General features: G+C 45.9%; 1 protein-coding gene across 8 annotated transcripts in view; it reads right to left on the bottom strand.

Annotated features, from left to right (window-relative positions):
• Positions 1–27,850, bottom strand: part of RNF130 (ring finger protein 130) — an 839,118-nt gene that overhangs the window by 382,014 nt on the left and 429,254 nt on the right. For all 8 annotated transcript variants that reach the window (XR_015297545.1, XR_015297544.1, XM_086931329.1 and 5 more), the window contains exon 4: positions 5,784–5,855. Coding sequence is in view for 6 of the 8 variants with exons in the window: in XM_086931329.1 (XP_086787455.1) it covers positions 5,784–5,855 (72 nt within the window). In the remaining 2 variants the exon portion in view is untranslated. The remainder of the gene's footprint in view (positions 1–5,783; positions 5,856–27,850) is intronic.

Genomic DNA, 27,850 nt, shown 5'->3' with positions numbered 1-27,850 from the left:
TTACACCGCTCTGCACCTTCTCCAGGGCTCTAAGACCAGTCCGCACTGTAGCATGGGGTGCCACTCCCTTTTCCAGCTGCTACTCCGCTACTTTTTCCACACTACTGCGGCAGGAACCACAATCACAGGCTTATCACGGCTGCCATGTTCGACATATGCCTAATTGTTCTGAGTCCTCTGAGTTGGGCTCTGACTTCCTCTCTTAATGTGTACTATTGTAGTTGTATTGATCCAGTAACAACTTTTTTTGAATGCCTTTGCTGCTTGCGACGTGCTTTTGGTGGCAGGATTTTGTATAAGGCTCCCTGTTTTCCGTTTTTACTTGTTTTTACAGATAAATACAGACAGAAAACATTCATTTTCTTGTCTGTGTTTATTTTTTTATTGTTTTTAAATAGTTTTTATTTACGTTTGGAATAGCAAAAGAACGAAAAAACAACCAAACAAAAAGCAACAGATGTGCCCCCCATAGTTTATTTGCATATAGAGCCAATCATGTTACAATTGGTGAGATCATGGAGTTAATAACACTACACTTCACTGTGTCCAGGTCGCTCCCCCGGATTGCGCCCTCATGGTGACTAGTACACCTCTCCCACATTTTTTTTATTTTATATTTTTACAGAGTTTCATATAGCGCGAACTTGTCCTAGATCGGGCATCAGAGCGCTTTACATAGCACCAATTGCATTACATGAGGCCACGTTCATTTTTTGGGCACGGGGAGATGAAGTGATTTGCCCAGAATCACAGGATGTTCAGCGTCATTGTCAATACTCAAACCCAGTTCCCCAGATTCGAGGTCGACTCCCCTACTTTTCCAAGACTCCAAACTCCACATCCACCCGCTCCCATGAACTCAGTTGCGTAATTTCCGTGTCCTCGTCATCGAGTTCTAGCCCATAATATTGCAGACATGGTTACCAAATCCTCCGAAATTTCTTGGGGCATCCCCTTGCCTGGTTAACTGTTCTCTCTGTCCCATGTACATATCCATGTCAGCCCTCCAATCTTTCATGGTTGGGGGTCTGCTCTTCCCCAGTTCCTAGCTATGTCACGTTTTGCTACTATAAGTCCAATGTTACTTAACAAAAGTTTATATCTGGACAAGTCCACTTCTGTAGATTTGCCCAGCACGACATATTTAGAGTCTAGCGGGATTTGTGTCCCAAGTACATCAGATAGTTCTCGTAGCACCCGCGTCCAATGGCAGTGATTATTTGGCACTCCCATAGCCTATGGATGTAAGAGCCACTCTCGATTTTACAGAGTAGGCACTTGGGCGTTTCAGCACGGCCAATTGCATGGAGTCTCGCCCTATCATAGTACACTCTATGCAGTATTTTAAATTGAATCAGTCGTAGCCTGAGTTTTATTGCCACTTCTCCAGGGTGCATTAGGGCCATCTCCCAATCTATGTCCTCAACTACCCCCATTGTAGCCTCCCACTTACTTCTCAGTACCAGTAGATTATCTGGCATATTGTTGATTACGGTCTTATATGTCCACGAAACCGCCTTTTCAAAAAATCTCCTCCTGAAGCAACCTGCCTTCTAATGGAGCATATTCGGGGAGATCAGCAAAATCGGGTTTCTGTGTCACCCATGAATGCTGGAGCTGAATATATTTCTAATATTGCCTGCCTGACAAGTTATACTCTTCCTGCAGCTGGGAGAAGGTCATCAAATTCCCTCGTCTAACAATAACTCCCCAGGCTAGTTATCCCAATAGTATCCTACCCTTCGAATCCCCTCAGTTTTGCGATCTCCTGTAAGTGTACACCCTCCCACAAAGGGGTGACCCTAGTCAATCGTTTATCCCATTTCATTAGGCGTTTTGCTTCTTTCCATGCTTGTATCACTCTCCTTGTTACTGGCAGTAGGCCCTGTACTCCTCCCCTTCTGTATGTATAATGTAGGTGTGAATGTTTTTGAAATTGGAGTCTCTCCAATACATACATGGGGTGATCTCCGGGTGCCTTCCCCCATTCGCTAATCACAGTGAGATGAGCAGCCCTATGGTAGGCCTGTATGTCCGGTAGCGCTATTCTCCCGTTGTATTGGCTGGGCTGCAGTGTCTGGAGCGCAACTCGAGAGTGGCCTCCATACCACAACAATGTGTGGACCTGATCATCTATAGCCCTGAAAACTGAATTCGGAATCTTGTGAAACGTATTCTGAAAAATATAGAGGAGCTTTTGGTGGGTAATCATTTTGTATATAGCGGCCCGTCCAAGCAACGCCAATGGGAGGCGCCGCCATCTGACCACGTCCGCCCGAAATTCTTGTAGGGCATGTTGGATATTATGTGTGAGGCAGTCCGCCTCATTTAGAGAGATAAACAGTCCTATATATTTAAAGCCCTCGGCCGCAATCGAAAGATGCAGTGGTACAGACTGTACATCCGCCGGGCCACCAATGGGGTAGATAGTGGAATTCCCCCAATTAATGTTATATCCAGCTCGCTTACCATACTACGTGATTAGTTCAAAGACCACTGGGAGTGTTGTATCCAAGCTTGCAATGTATAGCAGGATATCACCTCCCTCACCTGCCCCTCCACATCTTGGAACCCCTGCAGTGTCGATTAGACATGGCAGTGGCTCAAGAACAATGCAAAGAGCAGGGGGGACAGGGGACAACCCTGTTGAGTCCCTCGCTGGATGGGAAAAGTCGCTGATTTAACTCCATTCACCTTAATCCGGTCTCTGTTTATTTTTAAACGTGGATAAAAACTAAAATTGGGTTGCTTTTTGAGTAATTCTAAATACTGTCTGCCATGACTGCAAGGCCAATAGATATGTGGATTGATAGATAAGGGGGTTAAAAAAAGAAAGGAATTTTAGTAAAGAGACTTTAACAGCAGTATATATGTACAAGGTTGATACTGAAATGTGCATATTTTCATATAAGTGCCATGATTTATATTCTGCGGGTGCTCCCAGCACCGGAACCTGGCAGACATTCAAGTATGAGTGCATATTTGTCGGTTAAATAAATGTGGAAATATACTAATTTCAGCTATATTTTTCCACAAAACCCAAAATAAATATGGATAAACACAGATAAAATTAGCAAAAAATAAATATGGATAAATACAGACGGAAATGGCAAAAAAATAAATACCATAAAACCGGGAGCCCTAATTATGTAGTATGGAAGGTGTCGGTGGGGGAGCACTAAGGAATGGCATCCCCCATCTTGCACCACCGGCCATGCCACTATGGCTCCACTGCTTGATGTTATAAGTTGTGTCAATATGATCCAATCTTGATTTTCTCCAGGCTACAATAGTATTCAATGACATTCCCAGAGCTTCATTTGTAATAAACTAAGTGCCAGGGCCCTAGGTATTTGACAGGAGTACACCACAGTTGGCCCACCACAGTTCCTGCTACTGCTGTCAAATGCCAGTGCCAGCATTGCCTACTAATGACCAGACTCAAACAAGTGTGACATTTGGACTTCCAGGTGACCTCAAACTGTAAGCATGGCCTGGAATTGCTACTTTTATCTTTATTAAAAATGTTTATTTGAAAAAAATAGACCACTTCATAAACTCTAATACACACCTGTTGTTTAGAAATAAGAGCTGGTGCTGGGCACTGCAAAACACTAGCACAAATTACGCACCGGGCTTACCTAATCATGTATTAAGTTAATACGGGCAAAGTCCAGGTAAACTAGAACTTGCCAATCCAAAAAATGGTTTGGCCTTTAGAACTTTGATCATTTAACAAGCCACTGTGAATTCCTGAGTTGACTTAGAAAAAAGAACTTGATAATTTTGCTGACGGTAAGCCTCTTTTGGAAAACACTAAATGGACTAGCGCTGGACTACCTGAAAAAAAGACTGCAGTGTTACAAAGCTGCAAGAATTGTACCTTCTACTTCTGATCCAATACTGCTTTGCTCTACAAGGAAATACACAACGGTTATTGGACGAATGTTGCAGGTGGACAACATTTAAGAGCGGAACGCTCTTCCTTCAACACATCACTATCGCTTTTACCAGAAGTTGAAATCGTTCTTGCGGACCAAAGGACAAGTAGACTTGATCTTTCAAACTCTCATCTTAGTTGTTTGGTGTATGCTTTATCATTACTTCCTGGCACGTTTCTTTACCGTCTTGTTTAGAGGTGTGCCTATAAGCTTACAATGTCCGGCAATGATGTGGGTTAATAAATAAATAATACTAGTAATTGTAATTTATATAGCGCATTATCACCAACGGTCTCTAAGCGCTTGCTTTGGGAACACGTCCTGGTTTTTCCCTGTGAGATAACCCGTACTGGGCACCCTCAAGGTGAAAGCCGGGCATCCCGCCGCGGGGCATAGTGGAGATTAAGCAACCTATTGCCCGGAGTTGCAGAGTGTGAACCCGTGATTCGAGTAGGCACCGAAGCGAGAATTATCGAGTCCGTGGACATTTTGGGCTCAAGACCCTGCCGCGTCGGGAATTGAACCCTGGTCCCGGGTCTGACCTCTGCTTCATGGTCTGCCTCTTCTAACCATTGAGCCACACTTCTCCACTAGTTCTACTAGTGCTATTATACACATGCCAGTGAATCAATGCCTTGGTCATAGTAATATGCATTATAATGCACTCTTTAGGATCAGACTGGATACGAGGTGAAAAATGCCACTTCCTTGCATACCGTCCATTCTTCTTTCATCAGTAGGGCAAGATTTTACCACTAGTGTGCTTATAGGCCTTTATGCTAAGGAGCCAGGAGCCCTACCCTCACCTCAGCAATGCCAATTCTGCACAAAAGTGAACACAGTAAAGCTTCAAATGCCCTGGTTGTTCAAGTCAGCTCAAGGAATATATGTGCTGGGATAGAAATAGGATACTGGTCAGTATTCAGGTTTACATTATATGCTATAAAGTCTCCATCAACTCCTGGACAGGCAATCGCACTACTGTGGGTGTCCATGGCACAGGCACTTGGTTCAGTAAACTGGATTAGTAGGTAAAACTAGTGCTTAATTAGTAACAACCTAAGCACAGAGGTTCACAGATTTTCTTAAGAGCCCACAGCAGAAATCATTTAATTACAGCGGTTGCCAACTACTAAGCAGAGGCGGGTCAGACACTGAAACCTTGAGCCAGATTCATGGTTATGGCTTGGCTCTAGGTCGTCTTGGATCCTCGATCCCAAATCGAGCCGTTTTCACAAGAGGCGATGCGATCTAGTCGCTATGGCTGCCGACTATGCAACAAGGGGAACCATCGAATTCTGGTCTAGGCGCAGCATCCTGGGAATCCTGGCAAATCTCCTCTCCCTCTGTGAAAAAAAGCGTGTAAGGTAGTTTGTGTCTTTTCTGAAGTGCTTTTATGTCCTTGGGCAAGGTTTGCTTTATGTGAAACAACCAAAAACCAAATGTGAATTCTGCCTCACCCACACTCTAATCTCTTCTTCCTCCATCAATAAAGGAGTAATTCGAAAATATTTATTCATATCATATGAGAAACTTTAGGTGAATGGAAGTCAGTTTTCTGGGGAGGGGGCCTACATATACACACAGTTTTTCGTTTCTTTGTGTATAGAGATTATGAAATGCAACATTGGCGCAATACAGTAGTCCTCAATACATTAATCAAACGAATAAAGTGCGTAAACAACAGTTGTAAGTGCCAGATACAGCTGGGCTCTGCCACAAAAACACACCAACATGTCGGCAGAGAACAATGGGCGATGCAGCAGGTGAGATCAGTGCAAATGGAAGGGAGCTAAAGAACAAACTGCTACATTTGGCTGGCACACTTCTCCCCGTTCTTACCTTGTCTCCCTTCCTGACTGTTCTTGTAGTTAACTTCCCGATGGCTTTTTTCGCTGCATCTCCCAAGCGGCGCTGCAAACAAACCACAGGAAAAAAAGGAGATATTAACACGAGGTATAAAACAGATGATTAGGTAGACTGTTTGATCTGGTGTCAACATTAAGTGCTGGTTAAATCATCCTTCTCGAAAACGTCAGAACTGACAATACCTTTACACTCCGTGAGCCTTCTTTACATTTTGTAGGCCTGAAGGCACAACTCTCAGCTGTATTGCAATGCTTGCTCGCCATATGTTCCAGCTGAGCCCAGTGGAAGAACAGTGCCAGCTATCCTGTCAGTGGTTACCAGACTTGTCGCGTAATTATCTAGTACATATACATGTAACAAACACGGCTGAGTAACTGAGTTGAGTTAAAAAATATAACCACACATGGGGGTGTGCTTGCCCTAGTAAGATGACTAAAGTACTTTCGTCATCCTGACATCCTTCCCTATCTGCCGCACCCAGCGTTGCTCTCTCTGGCCTTGTGGGACCGGTGCAGGCCGTGTTTGGACATGGGGCCGCTGATGTGGGGCGCCGGTGGCCAGGGAGGGTTAGGTCGGTGGTCGTGTGGAGGCCTGCAGCGGTGCACCGCTGGACGGGAGACTGCCGCGGGCACGCAGGTAATTTAGAGAGTGTTTTTCTCGGCTCGGGCTGCTCAGGAGACAGGGTCTTGGTGGGACTGCCCTCTTCATCCTCTCCCTGAAGCAGCTGATTGCATGCGTTGCACGCGGGGCCTGGACACGTCGGGTGCAGCTGACTAGCGTCTGGCCCGGCCTTCCCACCGCTGGAGAAGTGAGGTGAGGGCAGTCCTTTGGCGGTGACGCATCTGCAGACCTAGTGGCCTCGTGACTGTCCGGTCACAGACCTGAGCATCATGCCCTGGCACCGTAACCTGCTCAAAACACCTTTCCTCACCACTGGATAGAGACCTGCGATCTTCTCGGCACTAAGGGCGCGAATGGTGGCCTGTTCGGCCAAAAGAATCACCCCCCCCCTCAGGTCTTCAGGGTCTCCCACTGGGGGCAGAAGAGTATCCAGTCTGAGATACATGGGCCCAGGGGCCTGTGCGGGGGTCCTATCCTTGCCTGAGGCGGAGGGGTCTCCATCACTGGGCCTCCTATCCTTGCCTGAGGCGGAGGGGTCTCCATCACTGGGGCGGGGTAGGCCTCTTAGGCTGTATGTGGTCAGGGTGGGCCCAAATGCCCCCAATAGAGGGCCACAGACCCTGGTTTGTATAACTGGCACCGACTGTCCCCCACTGACTCTACTCACTTCGCTGTTCTAGGCTGTCACAGTTTGACAAATCTTCACAACATTTTCAAAATTAGTACGACGCTCAGTTCACCTGCTGTGTTGAAAGTTTAAGGGTGATTTCCCAAGCGGGCGGAGAAAAGGGGGTTCCCAAAACGCTTTTGCCCCATGTTAATTCCCATATAGATTTTAGACATGGCTACAGCCGAACCACTGACCAGAAATACACCAAATTTGGCAGGAAGGTAACTCTTGGTGTAGAAAGCGACCTCTTTGTGAACTAGTGTAATATTAAGGGAAAAACAAATCTGCACATATATAGCGACGCGAATCGTCCTTGGATTTGCAAATCCACACGCCATCAGAAATGTCACGTGTCTGGCCACAATCCGAGAGGAAAGTTATGGCAACCTTTTTATTCATCGGGACTTAGTACAAAGTGGGCAAACTACAATTAATAAAAGTGATATAAGGGGTCACAGTAGAGGTCCCCTGATCCCATGAGATTAACGGAGCGGTTTGTGAGAGACCCATCATAGAAAAAAATGATCCAAAACCCTTTTTCCTTAACCGCACAAGGAGGCGTGGATTCTCCATGGAGCCTCATGGATTTGGGTGGATCCACGGATCCAAACCCCCAATTAAAAAAAATACGCTCGCAGTTCCACACACCTATTCACACAGCCACTCACAGACTCTCAAAACTACTCACACACCCCCCTTACACACCAACACAACCACTCATACACCCACACAGCCACTCACAGACCCTCAAAACCACTCACACATCCACCCAGACCCACACAGCTTACACACACCCACTCACACACTCTCACACCCACTTACACACCCACACAACCATTTACACAGCCACTCACCCATACAGCCACTCACAGGCCCACAAAACCACCTACACAGCCACTAACACACACAAACAGCCAACCCCACACTCACTCACAGACCCACACAGCCAGGCACACATGCACTTACACACCCACCACACACACCCACTTACACACCCACATAACCACTCACACGCCTCCTCAAACCACAGGTTGCAGAGACCTTATAGTTAGGAAATATCATTAAATAAAAAATATAGAAATTTACTGAAAACTCCAAAGGTTACAGGAAAGTCTGCAAATAAAATTTAAAAAATCACAGAAATACCAAAGGTTACAGAAAAGTTAGGAAATAACATTTTATAAACCTTAGAAATACACAGATAAACCAAAGGTAACAGGGACCTTAAAGTTAGGTTCAGATTTTACACACACAAAACCCTAGAAATGAAGCAGTTCTAGTTATCTCAAGTAACTATAAGATAAGTAACTATAACTCATGCCCTCGCCATGCAATGCTAATTAACCCACATATTACATCACTCATGACATCTATGACATCATTGATAATATCACTGCAACATTTGCAGTGAAATTATTGATGAGAAAACTGTGCATGGCGGAGGCTTAATTTTAACATAAGGAAAAGTCCACAAATTCATGGCTTTATAGGAAAATACTGTATATGTCGAGCAACTTATGCGGACTTGGATACCTCGTAACTGCTTTAGGTTTTGTTCTCCCTTTCACACCATGATAGAGAGTTTGCTGTACAAAGATGGGATGCTAGTTTATTAGACATCCAACCAAAACGTGTAGGCTAATGATTTTCTGCACAACGCACTTGCTTGAGGAAATGGCAAAATAAATGAAAAAGCTTCAAAGCTTTTCAAGTTGTACCGCTTCAGCCTGAGAACTGGATGTCTGGAATTTTGTCTCGAAAACGAGGAGGAGCTTCCACGAGCCCACTGATCGTATGCAGGAATGTTCTTTATTAGCACAGTAGAAAAGGACGACGCGTTTTGACCATGTCCGTGGTCCTGTGTGTGTGCGTGTGCGTGTGTATATATATATATATATATATATATATATATATATATATATATACACACACGCACACACACACACACACACACACACAATCCTCCCAGGGTGTCTGCCATAGGATCTTCTGAATCAACGTACAGTGTATTTACAAATGTCAATGTACTTTACCAAAAGAAACAATACATAAGAAATGATGTACTTTTCTGTTCTCACACAATTCATTCTCATTTAAAAACAAATTAATTTAAGTCTTTTGAATCGAAATGGGCATCCTGAGTTTCAAAACATCATTTCAATCCCCAAGAACAAATGCATTTTTCTTCAGTTTATTATTTTAAACCCTCCAGTGGGTATGCAATTTTCCTATTCCATATTATATATTATTAATATGTCCTGGTTTGATCCTGGGATGATTTGTACTTCCAGTGGATCGAAGTCGTCTGTACTCGTTGGGGCCCATTGATGAAAAATATTCCTTTTTTGTGTGATTTTATCCTCTTTTTTTTCATTTAAATATTTATTGTTATTTTATTTTTGAACGATATTCATCTCATTTTAATTTATTTTTGGTTTTTATTTGTTTCTTGTTTTCTTTCTTCTTTTGTTGAACAAAAGCTAAGGGTGCTGCCCTTAACGAATGTTCTTCAACACACTTCTACACATCGCCCTACAAGGACGGGCGATGTGTAGAAGACATGGAGATTTTAAGACCCAGTGTTCGGGTTTTAAATCAAAACTGGAAGGGAGGATTTAAAGAGCATTGACAAACAGGAAACTCATTCTAATCCTGGCTCCTAAAAGGGAGTTTTCCTGAACATCTATTAAGGGCAGCTCCCTTGGCCTATTCCCAGCGGATGAAATGTTTTAACACACTGGTACAGGTCATATGTTCAGAATTTTGAGGAATATTTTTCTAGTGCAGTCTGGGACCTTTTGGCCACTAGAGCCTGGGAGGAATTCTTTCCCAGGTACACAACCGCATGTTGATATTATGATTTGAAAGTGCCGGGACACATTTTTATGTAAAGCCTGAAGAAGGAGGTTTGGACGTGCTGATACCACTGAAACGCGTCGCTTCTTGGTCTTGTTGTATATAAATCCGGTGCACCATATTAATTCACCACTAATCCTTTGAAGGCTTCCTGAATAGCGTGCGTCAACAAGCGCTATATAAATACAAACCTTTGTCCTCCTCTATCCTTCTGCTATCATTCCAAATCCAAATAACTGACTAACCTATCCACCACTTAAAATGTACTTGCATGTTTCACTATACTAATTCAACACTAATCATCTATGGGTCCCTGAGTAGCGTGCTATTCGCCCGAAAAAGCGATTTGATGCTTCGTCAGAGGTAGTAAGCACTATATAAATGCAATTACAGTGCAATACAATACATCATTGGAGTTGTTGTAATTTTGAAAACAATCATATTTTTATTGGATCATTAATGTATACCTAAAAGTTGTTTTGTATTGTGTAAGAAATATTTTTGCTGCACATTGTGCAATAATTTTAGATGAAATTGTATTTTAATCCCTGAGTTGACTAACTATTACTTTTAACCATTTTAACTGGCTGCATTTATTTGATGAATAAACCATTCATATATTTGACTTTTGGCTACTGATATAGTTCCTGTGTGAATAGGTGTTTGAGTGAGAGGTGATTGAGTAAGTATGATATTGTGGTTTCCCAAAGGGAATTCAATATGAATGATAGTCAATACAACCATAAACCTCATAGTGGCACCAGTTTTTATTAATGGGTCCAATGCCAACTTTTCTAGGAAACGACAAAAGAGTGACTGTGGAATTACTAGGAAAACCTGGAAAATAAAACAGCAAAGGAAAAACAATAGTTTTTTAAAAGAACCCTCACTCACCAACCTAGTTGGTGACATGCTTCATCATTGGGTTCCCAGCAGAGAGGCCAAGTGCCTCTAAGGTGTGCGACAACGCCTGAATTACAGCGGAGCAGGTTTTTTGTGGGGGTGGAAGTGAAAGTCATATTTTACATGCAATTTAAAAGGTAGCCGATTTTAACCTTACAAATAATTTATTACAGGCAAACCAGCGACCATTAAAGCAAGTGAAACGGATGCAGACTAGCTGATTAGTTAGCCAGAGTCATCCGATTTAAATGAAGTAGTGAATGGAATTGGTCGACATGTTTCAGCTTATATATGCAATTTGCTAAGCATTCATCAGGACCTACTCACGGTTCTACCAGTATGGCCTCCTGGAAAATCCTACACCATTGGAGCCTGTAATAGAAAATCCACAGGACAGACATACAGTTGTAAATACATCACAGTGGTCAACTGTATAGCAGGCATCCAGAACCAACAAGATTGTCATCCCGTGCTGTGAGAATGAGGCATCCTAATTTAGCAATCTCATAGTGCCAAAAAACACAAACACACGTGTTCGTGTTCAATTAGTACATCCACTCCATACACAATCGTTGCCTGCAGGGGTCTAATCTACACGTTTTGTCCGTGTTCAAAATCACCCACGTAGATGAAGGCATTTGGAAGCATAACTCTTGCTTCTTTCAATGATATAAACTTTCAATGTTAATATTTGCTCAGTGGTTAAAAATGGCGATAGACACAAACGTGTCATATTTAAAACTGCCGTGGCATTGTGGTGTGCGCTCAGGCAGGAAAAAGAGGTGCACTTAAAGAGAAGCAGCAGCAATGTTGGAAAAAGTTGGCTTACTTGTAAGCATAATATGATTTGCATCATGGGTCCAAGGGGAGGAAAAACGTGTGCTGTTAGGATCTGGAATGAAACAAAATGCCGGTGATAAGTTCCCCCATAGGGAATAAGTTCAATGAAACCACCCAACCCCGGTACACTTACTTCCAGACTCACAGACTCCCGCTGGAAACCTCTCGGTGTCCTCCTTGGCCCGAATGTTGACGAATATCGGTAGTGCCGGCTGAAAAACTCTTTTATGGTCACGTGACGCCGTGGTGCAGCGTGTGACACGTAACGCATGGCTGTGTAAATGAGGACAACTAGAACACTGCCTTATTGGAGTTTGCAACAGAAAACTTTATTTAGCCACTGAAATGGCTCACGCTATGAATAGCAGGGTTTATTTTATTCAAGCGCGCTCCTTGTAAACATTAACAAACCTCGTGGTAGATAATAGAGTTTGAAAACAAAAACTTTTATTTAACCACAGAGTTGGCTCACGCTAAGAATAACCATGTTTATTTTTAATTGAGCGCGCTCTTTGTAAACAGTGACAGACCTTGTGGTAAATTTATGGAAAAAATAGAATAAGACCCACTTTAGTAGAAGTGCCCTCGAAAATCCCTTTCGACACATAATGAATCTATGGGGGAAATGCCTATTGTAAGCGATGGTAATGTGTCATGAGTATTAAAAAACAATTTTAGATTTTGGATAAGATGTTAGATATGTGTGAAAACACCCACCCTCGAGTTCCAAAAGGTATGGAGACGTGGAGGTGTGGATCTAGTAACAACCTACTGTGGTGCGTGCTACTGGACAGACACTAGTCATTTCCATCCTTAAATAACAAGGACAGCATATCAGAACCACACACTGGCTGGGTATTGAAGCAAGTTTTTCTGAGAGCTGAACCCAGGGTCAACGTCCGAGAACAGTACCCCACAGGATATTATCATTGAGTCCTGTGCGATGTGTGGACAGACGAAAAATCCACCGCTGCTCTTTCTCAAACAGCGACTATTGTGTGTTAGGACCAGTTTTCAGCTGTTCAAGGATTGTCCAGTTTAGGTCATTTGTAGTGTCATTCAGAAGTAGAAAATGGTCCTTCAGTTTTGTGCTGTGTTTGCGACACCGGATGTTACTGCGGTGTTCGCATATTCACTGTTTAATTTTCCTTGTCGTCATGATCACATACGTAAGCCTGCATGGGCAGGTAATTAGTTATACCACGTTGGTGGAATTGCAATTAGTGTGGGACTTCTGCAACCATTGTTTACCAGCTTCTAATGAAAGTTGTTTAGTTGTTGAGGTTAGGTGGCAGACACTGCAAGATCGGCAGATAAAAAGGTCCTGTCACTGGCGGTAGGCCCCTCGCATTCAGGATCGTTTGATCCGGATCACTGTCTTGTGCCCTGGGGCGAGTATGTAGAGGTGAAGCTTCTTGCCCTCTTATAGGAGAAGAGGGGTTTCTCCCATTGATGGTTATTACGCTCAAGGATTACTTCATTTAAATCGGATGACTCTGGCTAAATTATCAGCTAGTCTGCATCCGTTTCACTTGTTTTAATGGTCGCTGGTTTGCCTGGAATAAATTATTTGTAAGGTTAAAACTGGCTACCTTTTAAATTGCACGTAAAATATCACTTTTGCTTCCACCCCCACAAAAAAAGCTGCTCCGCTGTAATTCAGGTGTTTTAGCACATCAGAGAGCCATTCGGCCTCTCTGGTGGCAAACCAATGATGAAGCATGTCACCAACTAGGTTGGTGAGTGAGGGTTCTTTTAAAAAACTATTGTTTTTCCTTTGCGGTTTCATTTTCTAGGTTTTCCTAGTAATTCCACAGTCACTCTTTTGTTGTTTCCAAGATATTTCCAGGGGGTTTAAGAGTGCCTCTCTCTCTCGCTCTTGTTGTTCTTATATATTCAGCAGCGTACAGCTGTGAGAAATATTTTCTCTGCTTTTTTTGCTCACACACGGCGATTTATCTAGCAGCAGCATGGAGAACTTTGGCTTGTTATACTCTAAGGAGGAGGTTGATGCCCTTCTGGCAGACCCCTCACTTTTTTCAGACTCCTCAATTGCCTAGACAAGATCACAGACCACTGAGTGGCACAAGATCACAGACCACTGAGTGGCACAAACTCACAGACCAAAAGTGGAGCCGAATAAGGACCATCTTACATGGCACAATACTGACTGCATACTTAAGGAACAATGTGGCACCAAAAGGCCTTTTGGTGACCATTGCTCCTCACATTTTCGTAGACTATGCGCAATTCAGAAAGGAATGGGCCCAGATCGCGCGGCACTGTACCTGCGACTGGTTAGTGCTGATCATTAAAACAGCCCTCAGACTATCAGAGGCAATGCTGGTAGAAATCCAACTTACTGAGACACACTTTAGAACCACTCTGACTGGCTATAAGAAGAGGTTGGATGAGCTTAATACAGAGATCAATGAATACAAAGATTCGCTTACCCAGTCAAAAGCACAGAAATTTCAAAAAGACCTGGCTAAATGGTCATATGTGAAAGTCTACCTATATGCCAAACTTGACTATAGTCCTCTTGTCAGGAATGACCAAAGCACTGATGGCTCTGATGATGACTCTACCACCAGCGGGTCAAGTGGAGACCGCTACAGATCACGCCTGCGAGGAAGAGGCAGGAACAGAAGACAACAACAGTATCAACAGGCCTGGCAACCATTCCCACAACCTGGGGGTGGTGGCTATCCGAATGCTTTCCAACCACCACACTTTCAACAAATGATGGGACGGTATCCTGCTTTCATGCCTCATCCACAATTTCAACAGAACATGTATCGCTCTCCTTTTTTAGAGAGGAGAGGATGCGGCAGAAGGAGAGGCACCAACCAGGTCCATTGGGAACAAGAGGAAGCAGTGGGAGACTACACGAGGAGCAAAGCACGGGAGCAGCGAGCAGGCCCCAGCAACCAGAAAGTTTAATTACCAATCTTTCTTCAATAACTTTGACAGAAGTTGAAAGCGCAGTACTTGAGAAGAGGCTTGGTTTTTTAACTACAGCTCACCTTGACCGCTTTAATCTTCACTGCGAACTCTCAAGAGTTCTTTCGCAAATTGAAACTCAAAAGTTTTTTTGAAAAACCGGAAGCGGAAGGGACAGAAAGCAATCTAGGGGACTCAGGCTTAAGGCTAAAATAGAACTTCATCCCTCCACCGCATACCATACCACCATAGATTACAGCATTCGAGCAGGCTGTCTTCAACAACATCGAATCATTCGAAGAGACAACTGTTTTCAAAAATATGAAAGTTTGTGAGTTCCAGGTCTTACACTCACTACAGAACAAGACTAACATCGTCATAAAGTCGGCAGACAAAGGCGTGTGTCAGAGGGTTCCTGCCTGCCACGTGTCGGGTGCCGACATTAACTCATATTCCTTTCCACCCCGGCGTGCACAGGACAGATACGCTCCCTTTAAGGCAGCCTGGGCTTTCCCGGATGAGGGAACTCCGCCGGTGACGTCGTCATTTTTCCTCCAATCGGGAGCAACGGAGGCACTGATAGCGCAACGTCCCGAAGAGAACGCCGCGACCGGGACAGGAGAGGAGGAGACGTCCAGTGAGCCTCGGGAGGTCTTCGGTGTAAAGCGAGAGAACACGAAAGCTGAGTCGCCCCAGGAGAGGAGAGAGGACACAGAAGCTGCATCACCCCAGGAGGAGAGAAAGCCGGGAGGCCAACGAGACCACGCTCCACCCGGCCACACTTCAGGAGGAGAAGTGTGGCTCCACAAGGTACGGGCCAGATTAAGGGGACTGCTCTTTGCACCGGGAGGGAACGGGTAGGGGTGGTTGAGGGTGGTCACGGGACATGCATGTGTGAGCCCTATCACACCCCCGGTTCGAGTGTACACAAGCGCTTCTCAGGGAAGATTGTTGTATTTTGCACAATTCGGTAACGGTCCCTGGTGATCCCCCTCACTCCCCGCCCCCCTTCTGTCATAACCGGAGTACCGGTAACGCCAGTAACCCAAGGTCTCATTTTCTTTCCTTCTTTCGAGTGCCTTCGGACCCTGAAGCCTTTTGTTTTACAAAACTGTGGAACCCTGCTCTGAAGGACCTAAAGCTGGCCGGAAAGAAGCAGCGTCCAGACCTAAGAAGACTTTGTTTGCCATCTCGGAACCCGAGACTTTTGTTGTTTTCTTTACCCCTCTGAAGTACAAAACAGTAAAACGCTTTCCCCGTATGAACTCTCTCTGAGTAAACCTCCTTTCTCTTCTGCGGGTTGCACCCCCTCCAGTGCATCCTTCACAAGTGGCGAGCCAGATAGGAGGCTAACCATCCTCTGATACAAGATGGAGACCCTCATTCAACAAATGAAGGAGGGCCAGGATAAACTTGAGTGGGCCATTGGACAAACTTCCAATCAGGCTGAAGCGGACCGCACGGCGTTCACCACTGCCATACAGGCACAGTCAGAAAATTTCCTGAAGTTGGCCGAGGGTCAAAACCAACTCATGGCGGTATTGGGACAAGGAAGAACGAATGCCCCACCCCCAGGAACGGTAGTCCCTCAACAAAAGTTTACACCAGGGGACGATCCTTTGGCCTTCTTTTTGAATTTCGAGAGGGCTGTTAGGGCCAGTGCTTGGCCTGGTGACAGGCGGGCTTTTTACTTCGCCCCTCTTTTAACGGGTGAGGCCCAAGCCGCCTACCAGATGGTCAATAAGGACGGCACCTCTGTTTATGCTGTGGTTAAACAGTATATCCTCGACCGTCTGGGTGTGGACGAAGAGACCCACAGACTTAAATTCCGACAGGAACGTGGAACCCCAGGAGACCTTCCCAAGACCCTTTTTTACAAGCTAAAAGCAGCTGCTGACCTGTGGCTTAAGCCACAGGAAGGGAATATGGAAGAGGTGATGAATAAGATCTATCTTGAACAGTTTTTGGAGGCGTTACCCTATGGGACACAGCGTTGGCTGAAGCAACATGCAGGCCTGACTCTTGAACACGCCATCAAAATGGCTACTTCATATGTCCGGGCCCAAGGACGCCCCCCCCGTAAGAGAACCAGAGAAAACTAGTAAGACTATTCCCGGAAAGCTCGAGAAGAAATACCCAAAAGTACCGCTAGAACCTCCACGACCACGTCTACCCAAACCAGACTTTCAGCCCAACCCTGGTCCTCAATGTTATGACTGTAGCGAGTGGGGCCATATAGCAAGGTATTGCCGAAAAAAACAAAAGGAGAAAGAAGAACCTATGGACGTTAGCTACGCCCCACATTCTCTTCTATACGCCCAGGAGACAGGACCAGTGTTCTATGTGAGTGTGAACATTTATGGGAAGGTGGTTAATGCTTTACTAGATTCTGGATGTAGGCATTCGGTAGTAAGACAAGAATTGGTTCCCTCAACTTGCCTAATGCCAGGGAAAAGTGTTCACATAAGGCGCGTCCATGGGGACGTTAGGGAGTATCCATTAGCTACCATTAGCCTCTGTACTGCTGCAGGAACTAGAACAGAAGTTGTGGTGGGCGTTTTGGCTTCGCTTCCTGAACCAGTAATAATAGGAACCGACAATCCGGGCTTCATCGCCCTTATGTCTGACGCCTTACAATGCACTCCACATGACAATCTGCTTGTTTCCGAACCGTGGGCTAGGGATACCCATTTCAGGACCGCAGAACTAAACGATGCCTCTCTCACCAACGCTTGGCACATAGCCCGTTCAGCTCAGGACCCTGTACATAGAACCCATCCTACTTTCATTGAAAAAAACGGGTTGTTGTATAGGCTGGCTAAACCTGATGCAGTTCCCCAGCTTCTGGTACCTGTTGCCTTTAGGGACCAGATACTCTTTTTTGCACACGCACATTTACTTGCAGGACACTCAGGCGCAGAAAAGGCAGGGCAGGCCATTTTACAACACTTCTTCTGGCCGGAAGTGTATGCACAAATACAATGCTATTGTCAGGAATGCCAGATCTGTCAACGGCGAAACCCCTATATTCCCCCTGTGGTTCCTCTGAATCCGTTACCCATCATAGGGAAACCATTTGATAGATTAGGAATGAACCTTATAGGCCTGTTGCCTAAGTCTGCGAGAGGTCATCTATATGCCTTAGTTTTAGTTGACTATGCCACTCGCTACCCCGAGGCATATCCCCTCCGGGCAGCTACATCATCAGCCATTGCTCAAAAGCTCGTGGAGGTTTTCTCTAGAATGGGATTTCCTCGCAAAATCATTACAGACCAAGGAACACCTTTTGTTTCGCGCTTAAAGGCACAGGTCTGTAAACAACTAAGAATCACACACATTAAAACGTCTGTCTATCATCCCCAGACAGATGGATTGGTCGAGCGATATAACGGTAGCCTAAAGCTCACCTTAAAGAAACTTTTGTCTGGGGATGGTAAGAACTGGGATCAGTTGCTACCCTTGGCTCTTTTTGTCCTACAGAGCCAAAAACAAGCCAGTTTAGGCACCTATCCTTTTGAATTACTGTTTGGTCGGCCCCCAAGAACCCTTTTAGAAATCACCAAAGACAGTTGGGAAAAGGAAGGAGCACACGAAGCAGAGGCCTTACTAGACTACACACAACAACTCCAGACTAGACTTCATAAATTTAGGACTTTGGCCCATGATCATCTCGCCATAGCCCAGAACAAACAAAAGACATTTTATGACAAAGGAAAAAAATGGAGGGAACTTGATGTTGGTGACTGGGCTTTGGTGTGGTTACCTTCCTCCACGCATAAACTCAGAAAAGAATGGCAAGGTCCTTTTGAGGTCCTCAGGAAAATCGGTAAAACCACTTATATCCTGCGAGTTAAGGGGAATAAGACACAAATGTACCACAAACTTGTTAAAAAAGTGGTTGGGAAAACCTCCTCAAGCGGTCCATACCCTCACAACTGCCCCCTCATACTGTTCATGACACTCCTATAAATCCAGACATAACAGAAGGACAGCGAGAAGAAGTTTTGTCTCTTTTGTTTCGTTACTCAGACGTCTTCTCAGACCAACCAGGAAAAACAAACATAGCGATGCATTCCATACCTACTCCTCCCGGGGACTGTAGTTAAACCAAAGCCCTACCGTGTCCCCGAAGCTAGAAGAAGTGCCTTCCAAGACGAGATCAACCAGATGTTGAGCTCCGGGGTGATTGTACCCTCACACAGCAACTGGTGTTCTCCAGTAGTACTCGTTCCCAAACCGGACGGCAGTATTCGTTTCTGTATAGACTTCAGAGCAGTAAATAGGGTCTCCAAACAAGACGCTTACCCACTGCCTCGCGTGGACGAACTGCTAGAACGCCTTGGTGAAGCTCGGTATATCACAACTATAGACCTCACCAAGGGGTATTGGCAGATTCCGCTAAACCCTGCAGACCAAGAGAAAACAGCTTTCTCTATGCCCTCTGGCCACTATCATTTCACCGTTCTCCCGTTTGGTCTGCACGGCGCTCCGGCGACGTTCCAAAGGGCAATGGACACAGTCTTGTCTTCCCACCAACAATATTCCTCCGCTTACTTGGACAATATCGTCGTCTACAGTAAAACGTGGGAAGACCATACAAAACATCTTGAAAAGATACTCACTAGTCTAAGAGCAACAGGGTTCCATATAAACGCCAAAAAGACTAGAGTAGCCTTCAGAAAGGTGAAATATCTAGGTTATGTCTTAGGTAATGGAATGATAGAACCACAAACAGAGAAAGTGAAGGCTATCCTGGAACTCCCCTATCCTAAGAACAAAAGAGATCTGAGAGCATTCCTAGGCATGGTGGGATACTATAGGAGGTATATTCCACAGTTTGCGGATATGGCTGGACCTCTTACAGACCTGTTAAAAAAAAAAACAGTCATCTCCTAGGTTACCAGTCCCTACTCCCAAAGAAACCAATGCTTTTCAGGCACTACAAACCGTCCTTACCACGGCACCTGTCTTGATTTCTCCGGACTTCACAAAACCCTTCATCCTCCAGACAGATGCCTCAGGGGTTGGTATTGGGGCGGTCCTTTCTCAGGAAGACTCAGACGGGTTGGAAAGACCGGTTCTTTACATCAGCCGTAAACTGTTCCCCAGAGAACTGGCCTACTCTACTATAGAGAAGGAGTGTTTGGCGGTCCGCTGGAGTGTGGACAAACTCAGGTACTATCTGGAGGGAAGGTCCTTTATTTTATATACAGACCATGCCCCACTGACGTGGCTTCAACGGAACCGTGGTCACAATGATCGTATCCTCAGGTGGTTTTTGGCTCTCCAACCCTTCCAAATTGAGGTCAGTCATCGCAAAGGTCTGGAACAGGGGAACGCTGACTTTCTGTCCCGATTTCCTCTTTCCCCCACTCGGGGAAATCCTGGGGGAGGGATGTGTCAGGGGGTCCCTGCCTGCCACGAGTCGGGTGCCGACATTAACCTGTATTCCTTTCCACCCCGGCGTGCACAGGACGGATACGCTCCCTTTAAGGCAGCCTGGGCTTTCCCGGAGGAGGGAACTCCGCCGGTGACGTCATTTTTCTCCAATCGGGAGCAACGGAGGCAATGATAGCGCGACGTCCCGAAGAGAACGCCGCGACCGGGACAGGAGAGGGGGGGACGTCCAGCGCGCCTCGGGAGGTCTTTGGTGTATAGCGAGAGAACACGAAAGCTGCATCGCCCCAGGAGAGGAGAGAGGACACAGAAGCCGCGTCGCCCGAGGAGGAGAGAAAGCCGGGAGGCCGACAAGACCACGCTCCGCCCGCCACACTTCAGGAGAAGTGTGGCTCCACAAGGTACGGGCCAGATTAAGGGGACTGCTCTTTGCACCGGGAGGGAACGGGTAGGGTTGGTTGAGGGTGGTCACTGGACATGCGTGTGTGAGCCCTATCACACCCCCGGTTCGCGTGTACACAAGTGCTTCTCAGGGAAGCTTGTTGTATTTTGCACAATTCGGTAACGGTCCCTGGTGATCCCCCTCACTCCCCGCCCCCCTTCTGTCATAACCGGAGCACCGGTAACACCAGTAACCCAAGGTCTCATTTTGTTTCCTTCTTTCGAGTGCCTTCGGACCCTGAAGCCTTTTGTTGGACAAAACCGTGGAACCCTGCTCTGAAGGACCTAAAGCTGGCCGGAAAGAAGCAGCGTCCAGACCTAACAAGACTTTGTTTGCCATCTCGGAACCCGAGACTCTTGTTGTTTTCTTTACCCCTCTGAAGTACAAAACAATAAAACGCTTTCCCCGTAAGAACTCTCTCTGAGTGAACCTCCTTTCTCTTCTACGGGTTGCCCCCCCTCCAGTGCATCCTTCACAGCGTGGTATAGTGATACAGGACACAAGGCCTACGATATAGAATGCAGACGCCTTCTGTCTGATCGGGCCAGCTATACCCGCCTAGAAACTGATCTGACGCCAGCACTTCGGGATACCATCCAGGATCTAGTAAATGAAGCGGAAGCACTGGGTCGCATCACAAAACATGAGGCCGCTTTCCTCATAACCAGCAAGGGCACCATACCATACTTCTACACTTTGCCCAAAACCCATAAAAAAAAAAAAAGAATACCCCACCAGAGAGACCTATACTGTCGGGATAAGTTCTCTTTTAGTACCTTTATCACGTTATTGCGATTTCTTCCTCAAACCTTTGATCCAAGCCACAAGCGCAAACCTGAAGAACACTAAAAGCCTGCTTGCATTACTTCAGGACATTGAGATCATAAAAGAACCAACTTACCTGGCCCTGGACATAGAAAGCCTCTATACATGCATACCACAAGATGATACCATTAGAGTGATTGAGGCCACCTTGGAAACCAGTCCTTGGGATTACGTTACACCAAAAGAATTTGTAGTTTCATGCGCTGCCCTTGCTTTAAAAGAAACATTTCTTTGAATATAGGGGTGAGCTCTATTTGCAATCAACGGGCACTTCAATGGGCAGCACTGTTGCCCCTAGTGTTGCCGGGTTGTACATGTACGACCCGGAATGCAAGCACATTCTATATGATCTCAACCCAAATATTCCCTATGTAACCTCTGGCGAAGGTACATAGATGATGTGCTCATCATCTGGCAGGGCACTGAGAGTACGCTTCTTGAGTTCTTCAGTTGGATCAATACGTGTGACCCCAACTTTCACTTACTCTTACAAAGAGGATGGAATGGTTTTCCTTGACGTAGTCATTACGAGAGTTGGAAATGCATTACAGGCAAGAATGCACCACAAACCAACAGCTAAAAACAATCTGCTACATTTTACGAGCTACCACCCGCGTCCATTGCGAGAAAACCTTCCGTTTGGACAGTATTTACGGCTGCGACGCAATTGCAGTGAGGTCTCAGTCTTTAAGGATCAAGCACAGGAACGGATGGAGAAGGTGAGGAATCGGGGCAATCCGGACAGAATCCTAATGAAGAGCTGCAAGAAGGCCCGGAATCAAAACAGGGAAGCACTCCTGGAAGAGAATGTGACAAGAAGCTTAGAAACCACACCTCTCACCTGCGTGACTACCTTTAATGCAGCCTCCAATGCAGGTAGAAATCCAATCAGAAGACATTGGAAAATCCTTGAGAGTAATAACAATTAAAGGGAGAAACCCCTCTTCTCCTATAAGAGGGCAAGAAGCCTTAAGGATTCACTTGTACAAACTCGCCCCAGGGCACAGGACACTGATCAGAAACAAACGATCCTGAATGCGTGGGGCCTACCGCCAGTGACAGGACATTTTCCCTCCGGATCTTGCAGTGTCTGTCACCTAACCTCAACAACTAAACAACTTTCATTAGAAGCTGGTAAACAATGGTTGCAGAAGTCCCACACGATTTGCAATTCCACCAATGTGGTATACCTAATTACCTGCCCATGCAGGCTTAGGTATGTGGGCATGACGACAAGGTAAATTAAATTAAACAGCGAATATGCGAACACAGCAGTAACATACGATGTCGCAAAAACAGCACAAACCTAACGGACCATTTTCTACTTCTGAATCACACTACAAATAACCACAGCTCCGGACGTCGCCTTTCTCACAGAAACCTGGATGAACGCCTCATCAACGCCAGACATCGCCATAGCCATCCCGGACGGCTACAAGATTATCCATAAGGACCGCACCAACCAAATAGGAGGAGGCATTGCCATTGTTCATAAAAACACCATCCGCATCACGACCAGTTCCGACGACAACCTCGCAACAGCCGAACACCTCCACTTCCAGATCCACACTGACCCTAAGACCACACTCGGAGGCACCCTCATCTACAGACCTCCAGGACCTTGCATACAATTTTGCGAAGACATCACTGACTTCATCAGCCCACACGCCCTCCCCTCCGAGGAATATATTCTACTAGGCGACCTCAACTTCCACATGGAAAAGAACAACGACAACAACACTTCCACCCTTTTGGACAACCTCGCAAATCTTAGACTTAAACAACTTGTCAACACCCCCACCCACTGTGCAGGACACACGCTCGACCCAATCTTCTCATCTAGCAAATACATCTCCTTCAATCACACCACAGCTCTCCATTGGACAGACCACAGCTGCGTGCACTTCAACTACCGTAAGACTACGACCCATAACAACCCACAACCAATTCCCCGCAGAAACTGGAACAAAATCACCACCGACCAGCTTCTTACATCGCTCGACCAAAACCCTCCTGCCAATTCATCAGACACAAACCAAGCAGCCACCAACCTTGCACAATGGATCACCCGCAGCGCTGACGAATTAGCACCCATGAAAAACAATCCAACCAAACAAGGCCACAAAAAAGCCCCCTGGTTCAATGATGATCTTAAGAAATCCTAGAAGACATGCCGAACCCTCGAGAAAGCTTGGAAAAAAGACCCATCCACCGAAAAGCTAACCACTTTCAAGAAAGCCACCCGTAAACACCACCAACTGATCCGTTCCTCCAAGAAATCAGCATTCAAGGATCGAATCGACAACAACGCCCACAGCAGCAAGGAACTATTCAACATCGTAAAATAATTTACCAACCCCTCAGCCGGCACCAACAACATCACTCCCTCCCAAGACCTCTGCGACTCCCTAGCATCTTTCTTTCACAACAAAATTGCCAACATACACAACAGCTTCGTAAGCCAGCCAAGCGATCAGTCCACCCCACCCACCTCCGAACCTAAACCCTACGCCAACATCCTCTGCACCTGGAACCCAGTCACCACTGAAGACACCATCCGCCTGATGAACTCCATCCACTCAGGATCGCCTACCGACACATGTCCCCACCACATTTTCAACAAAGCAGACTCCATCATGGCACCCCATATCCGAGACGTCATCAACTGCTCCTTCAACTCCGCTACCTTCCCTGAGAGCTGGAAACACGCCGAACTCAGCGCCCTCTTGAAGAAACCCACAGCAGACCCCACTGAACTGAAGAACTACCGCCCTATCTCGCTCCTCCCATTCCCTGCCAAAGTAATTGAGAAAGCTGTCAACAGTCAACTCGCCGCCTTCCTCGAATCCAACAAATGCCTCGACCCATCACAATCCGGATTCCGAGTCAAACACAGCACCGAAACTGCCCTCATCGCAGCAACAGACGACATCCGAACGCTGCTGGACAACGGAGAAACTGTCGCCCTCATCCTACTTGACCTCTCTGCAGCCTTCGATACAGTCTGTCACAGCACCCTTATACAACGCCTAAACATCATCGGAATACAAGGAAAAGCTTTGGAATGGATCATCTCGTTCCTCTCCGGAAGAACCCAGAGAGTCCGCCTTCCCCCTTTCAGATCAGAGGCCACCGAAGTCATCTGCGGCGTACCTCAAGGTTCTTCACTTAGCCCCACACTCTTCAACGTCTACATGAGTCCCCTCACAACCATCGCTCGCCAACACAACCTCAACATCATCTCCTACGCAGACGACACCCAGCTGATCCTCTCCCTCACCAAAGACCCAAACACCGCCAAAACCAACCTACATGAAGGAATGAAAAAAGTAGCCGAGTGGATGAAAAACAGCCGCCTAAAACTGAACTCGGACAAAACGGAAGTCCTCATACTGGGATCGTCCCCCTCCGCTTGGGATGACTCATGGTGGCCACCGGCACTGGGAAATGCCCCCACACCTACGGACCACGCACGTAACCTAAACTTCATACTGGACTCCTCCCTATCCATGACCAGACAGGTCAGCGCCGTCTCTTCGTCATGCTTCAACATCCTACGTATGCTCAAAAAAGTCTTCCGCTGGATCCCCACCGAGACTAGAAAGACGGTCACCCACGCACTGGTCACTAGCCGACTGGACTACGGAAACGCATTGTATGCCGGAACCACAGCCAAACTACAGAAAAGACTCCAACGTATCCAAAACGCCTCAGCCAGACTCATTCTAGACATCCCCGCAAAGCTCACATTTCCAGCCACCTGAAAGACCTCCACTGGCTCCCCGTCAGCAAAAGATTAACGTTCCGTCTCCTCACCCACGCACACAAAGCCCTCTACGACCTAGGGCCCGAATGCCTCAACACGCGCCTTTCCTTCTACAACCCCACCCGCAAACTTCGATCGTCCAATCAAGCCCTCGCCGCAATACCACGCATCCACAGGACCACCATGGGGGGGAAGATCCTTCTCCTTCTTAGCGGCCAAAACATGGAACTCTCTCCCCACCCACCTCCGCCTTACTCAGAACCACCTCTCTTTCAGAAAACAACTCAAAACCTGGATTTTCGATAAGTAATTACCCCCTTCCCTCAAGCGCCTTGAGACCCTATGGGTGAGTAGTGCGCTATATAAATGCCAAACTTGAACTTGAACTTACACTGGACAATCATTGAACAGCTGAAAACTGGTCCAAACACACAACAGTTGCTGTTTGAGAAAGAGCAGCGGTGGATTTATCGTCTGTCCACACACCACACAGGACTCAATGATAATATCCTGTGGGGTACTGTTCTCGGACGTTGACCCTGGGTTCAGCTCTCAGAAAAACTTGCTTCAATACCCAGCCAGTGTCTGTGGGTCTGATATGCTCTCCTTGTTATTTAAGGATGGAAATGACTAGTGTGTCCAGTATCATGCAACACAGTAGGTTGTTACTAGATCCACACCTCCACGTCCCCATACCTTTTGGAACTCGAGGGTGGGTGTTTTCACACATATCTAACATCGTATCCAAAATCTAACATCGTTTTTTATTACTCATGACACATTACCATAGCTTACAATAGGCATTTCCCCCATAGATTCATTATGTGTAGAAAGGGAATTTCGAGGGCACTTCTACTAAAGTGGGTCTTATTCTATTTTTTCCATAAAAAATTTACCACAAGGTCTGTCAATGTTTACAAAGAGCGTACTCGTTTAAAAATAAACACGGTTATTCTTAGCGTGAGCCAACACAGTGGTTAAAAAAAAAGTTTTTGTTTCAAACTCTATTATTTACCATGAGGTGTGTTAATGTTTACAAGGAGAACGTTCAAATAAAATAAATCCCGCTATTCATAGCGTGAGCCATTTCAGTGGGTAAATAACGTTTTCTGATTTAACCCTTTCCATGCGGCCACGATTCCCCTGGTGTGCTGTAAACAGCACGAACAGGGGCGTGCCGTGACGAACCCCAGCCGTCATCAGCACACGAGCACCGTAGTGCATGACGGCTGGGGTTCGTCATCAGCATGGAAGGGGTTAAACTCCAAAAAGGCAGCGTTCTAGTTGTCCTCATTTACACAGCCATGCGTTACGCGTCACACGCTGCACCACAGCGTCATGTGACCAGAAACAGGCTTTTCAGCCAGCACTACCGATATTCGGCAACATTCGGGCCAAGGAGGACACCGAGAGGTTTCCAGCGGGAGTGTGTGAGTCTAGAAGTAAGTGTACCGGGGTTGGGTTGTTTCATTGAACTTATTCCCTATAGGGTAACTTACCACGGCATTCCGTTTCATTCCAGATCCTAACAGCACACGTTTCCCCTCCCCTTGGACCCATGATGCAAATCGCATTATGCTTACAAGTAAGCCAACTTTTTCCAACATTGCTGCTGCTTCTCTTTAAGCGCACCTCTTTTTCCTGCCAGAGCGCACACCACAATGCCACAGCAGTTTTAAAGGTGCACGTTTGTGTCTATCCCCGTTTTTAACTACTGAGCAAATATTAACATTGAAAGTTTATATAATTGAAAGAAGCAAGAGTTATGCTTCTAAATGCCTTCACCTACGTGGGCGTTTTTCAACACTGACAGTGAAAGTGTAGATTAGACCCCTCCAGGGAACGATTGTGTATGGAGTGGATGTACTAATTGAACACGAACACGTGTGTTTGTGTTTTTTGGCACTATGAGACTGCTAAATTACGATGCCTCATTCTCACAGCACGGGATGACAATCTTGTTGGTTCTGGATGCCTGCTATACAGTTGACCACTGTGATATATTTACAACTGTATGTGTGTCCTGTTGATTTTCTATTACAGGCTCCAATGGTGTAGGATTTTCCAGGAGGTCATTTTGGTAGAACCTTGAGTTTTACCACTGTCATTGTTCTACACTATAGGTCCTGATGAATGCTTAGCAAATTGCATATGTAAGCTGAAACATGTCAACCAATTCCATTCATTACTTAATTTAAATCGGATGACTCTGACTAAACTAATCAGCTAGTTGGCATCCGTTTCACTTGTTTTAATGGTCGCTGGTTTGCCTGGAATAAATTATTTGTAAGGTTAAAACCGGCTACCTTTTAAATTGCACCTTAAATATCACTTTCCCATTCCACCCCCACAAACAAACCTGCTCCGCTGTAATTCAGGCATTGTAGCACACCAGAGAGGCACTCGGCCTCTCTGGTGGGAACCCAATGATGAAGCATGTCACCAACTAGGTTGGTGAGTGAGGGTTCTTTTTAAAAAACTTTGTTTTTCCTTTGCTGTTTTATTTTGTAGGCTTTCCTAGTAATTCCCCAGTCACTCTTTTGTTGTTTCCAAGATATTTCCAGGGGGTTTAAGAGTGCCTCTCTCTCTTCTTGTTGTTATATAAAGCCAACTTGTCCCATAATATTTCTGTGACTTGGATTTGTCATTACCCGAACAGGTAAAACAATCTTTCACTTCAGCTTCTACCTTGGCATCCATTTTAGGGAACCAATAGCGATATCTATGTCTAGATTTAGTCAAGCTTCTGGCACAGTGACTTTAGTGTGCTAGATCAT

This window comes from Lissotriton vulgaris, chromosome 7 (assembly GCF_964263255.1).
Source record: "Lissotriton vulgaris chromosome 7, aLisVul1.2, whole genome shotgun sequence".
NCBI lineage: Eukaryota > Metazoa > Chordata > Amphibia > Caudata > Salamandridae > Lissotriton > Lissotriton vulgaris.
This window is presented reverse-complemented; position numbering and strand designations above follow the sequence as displayed.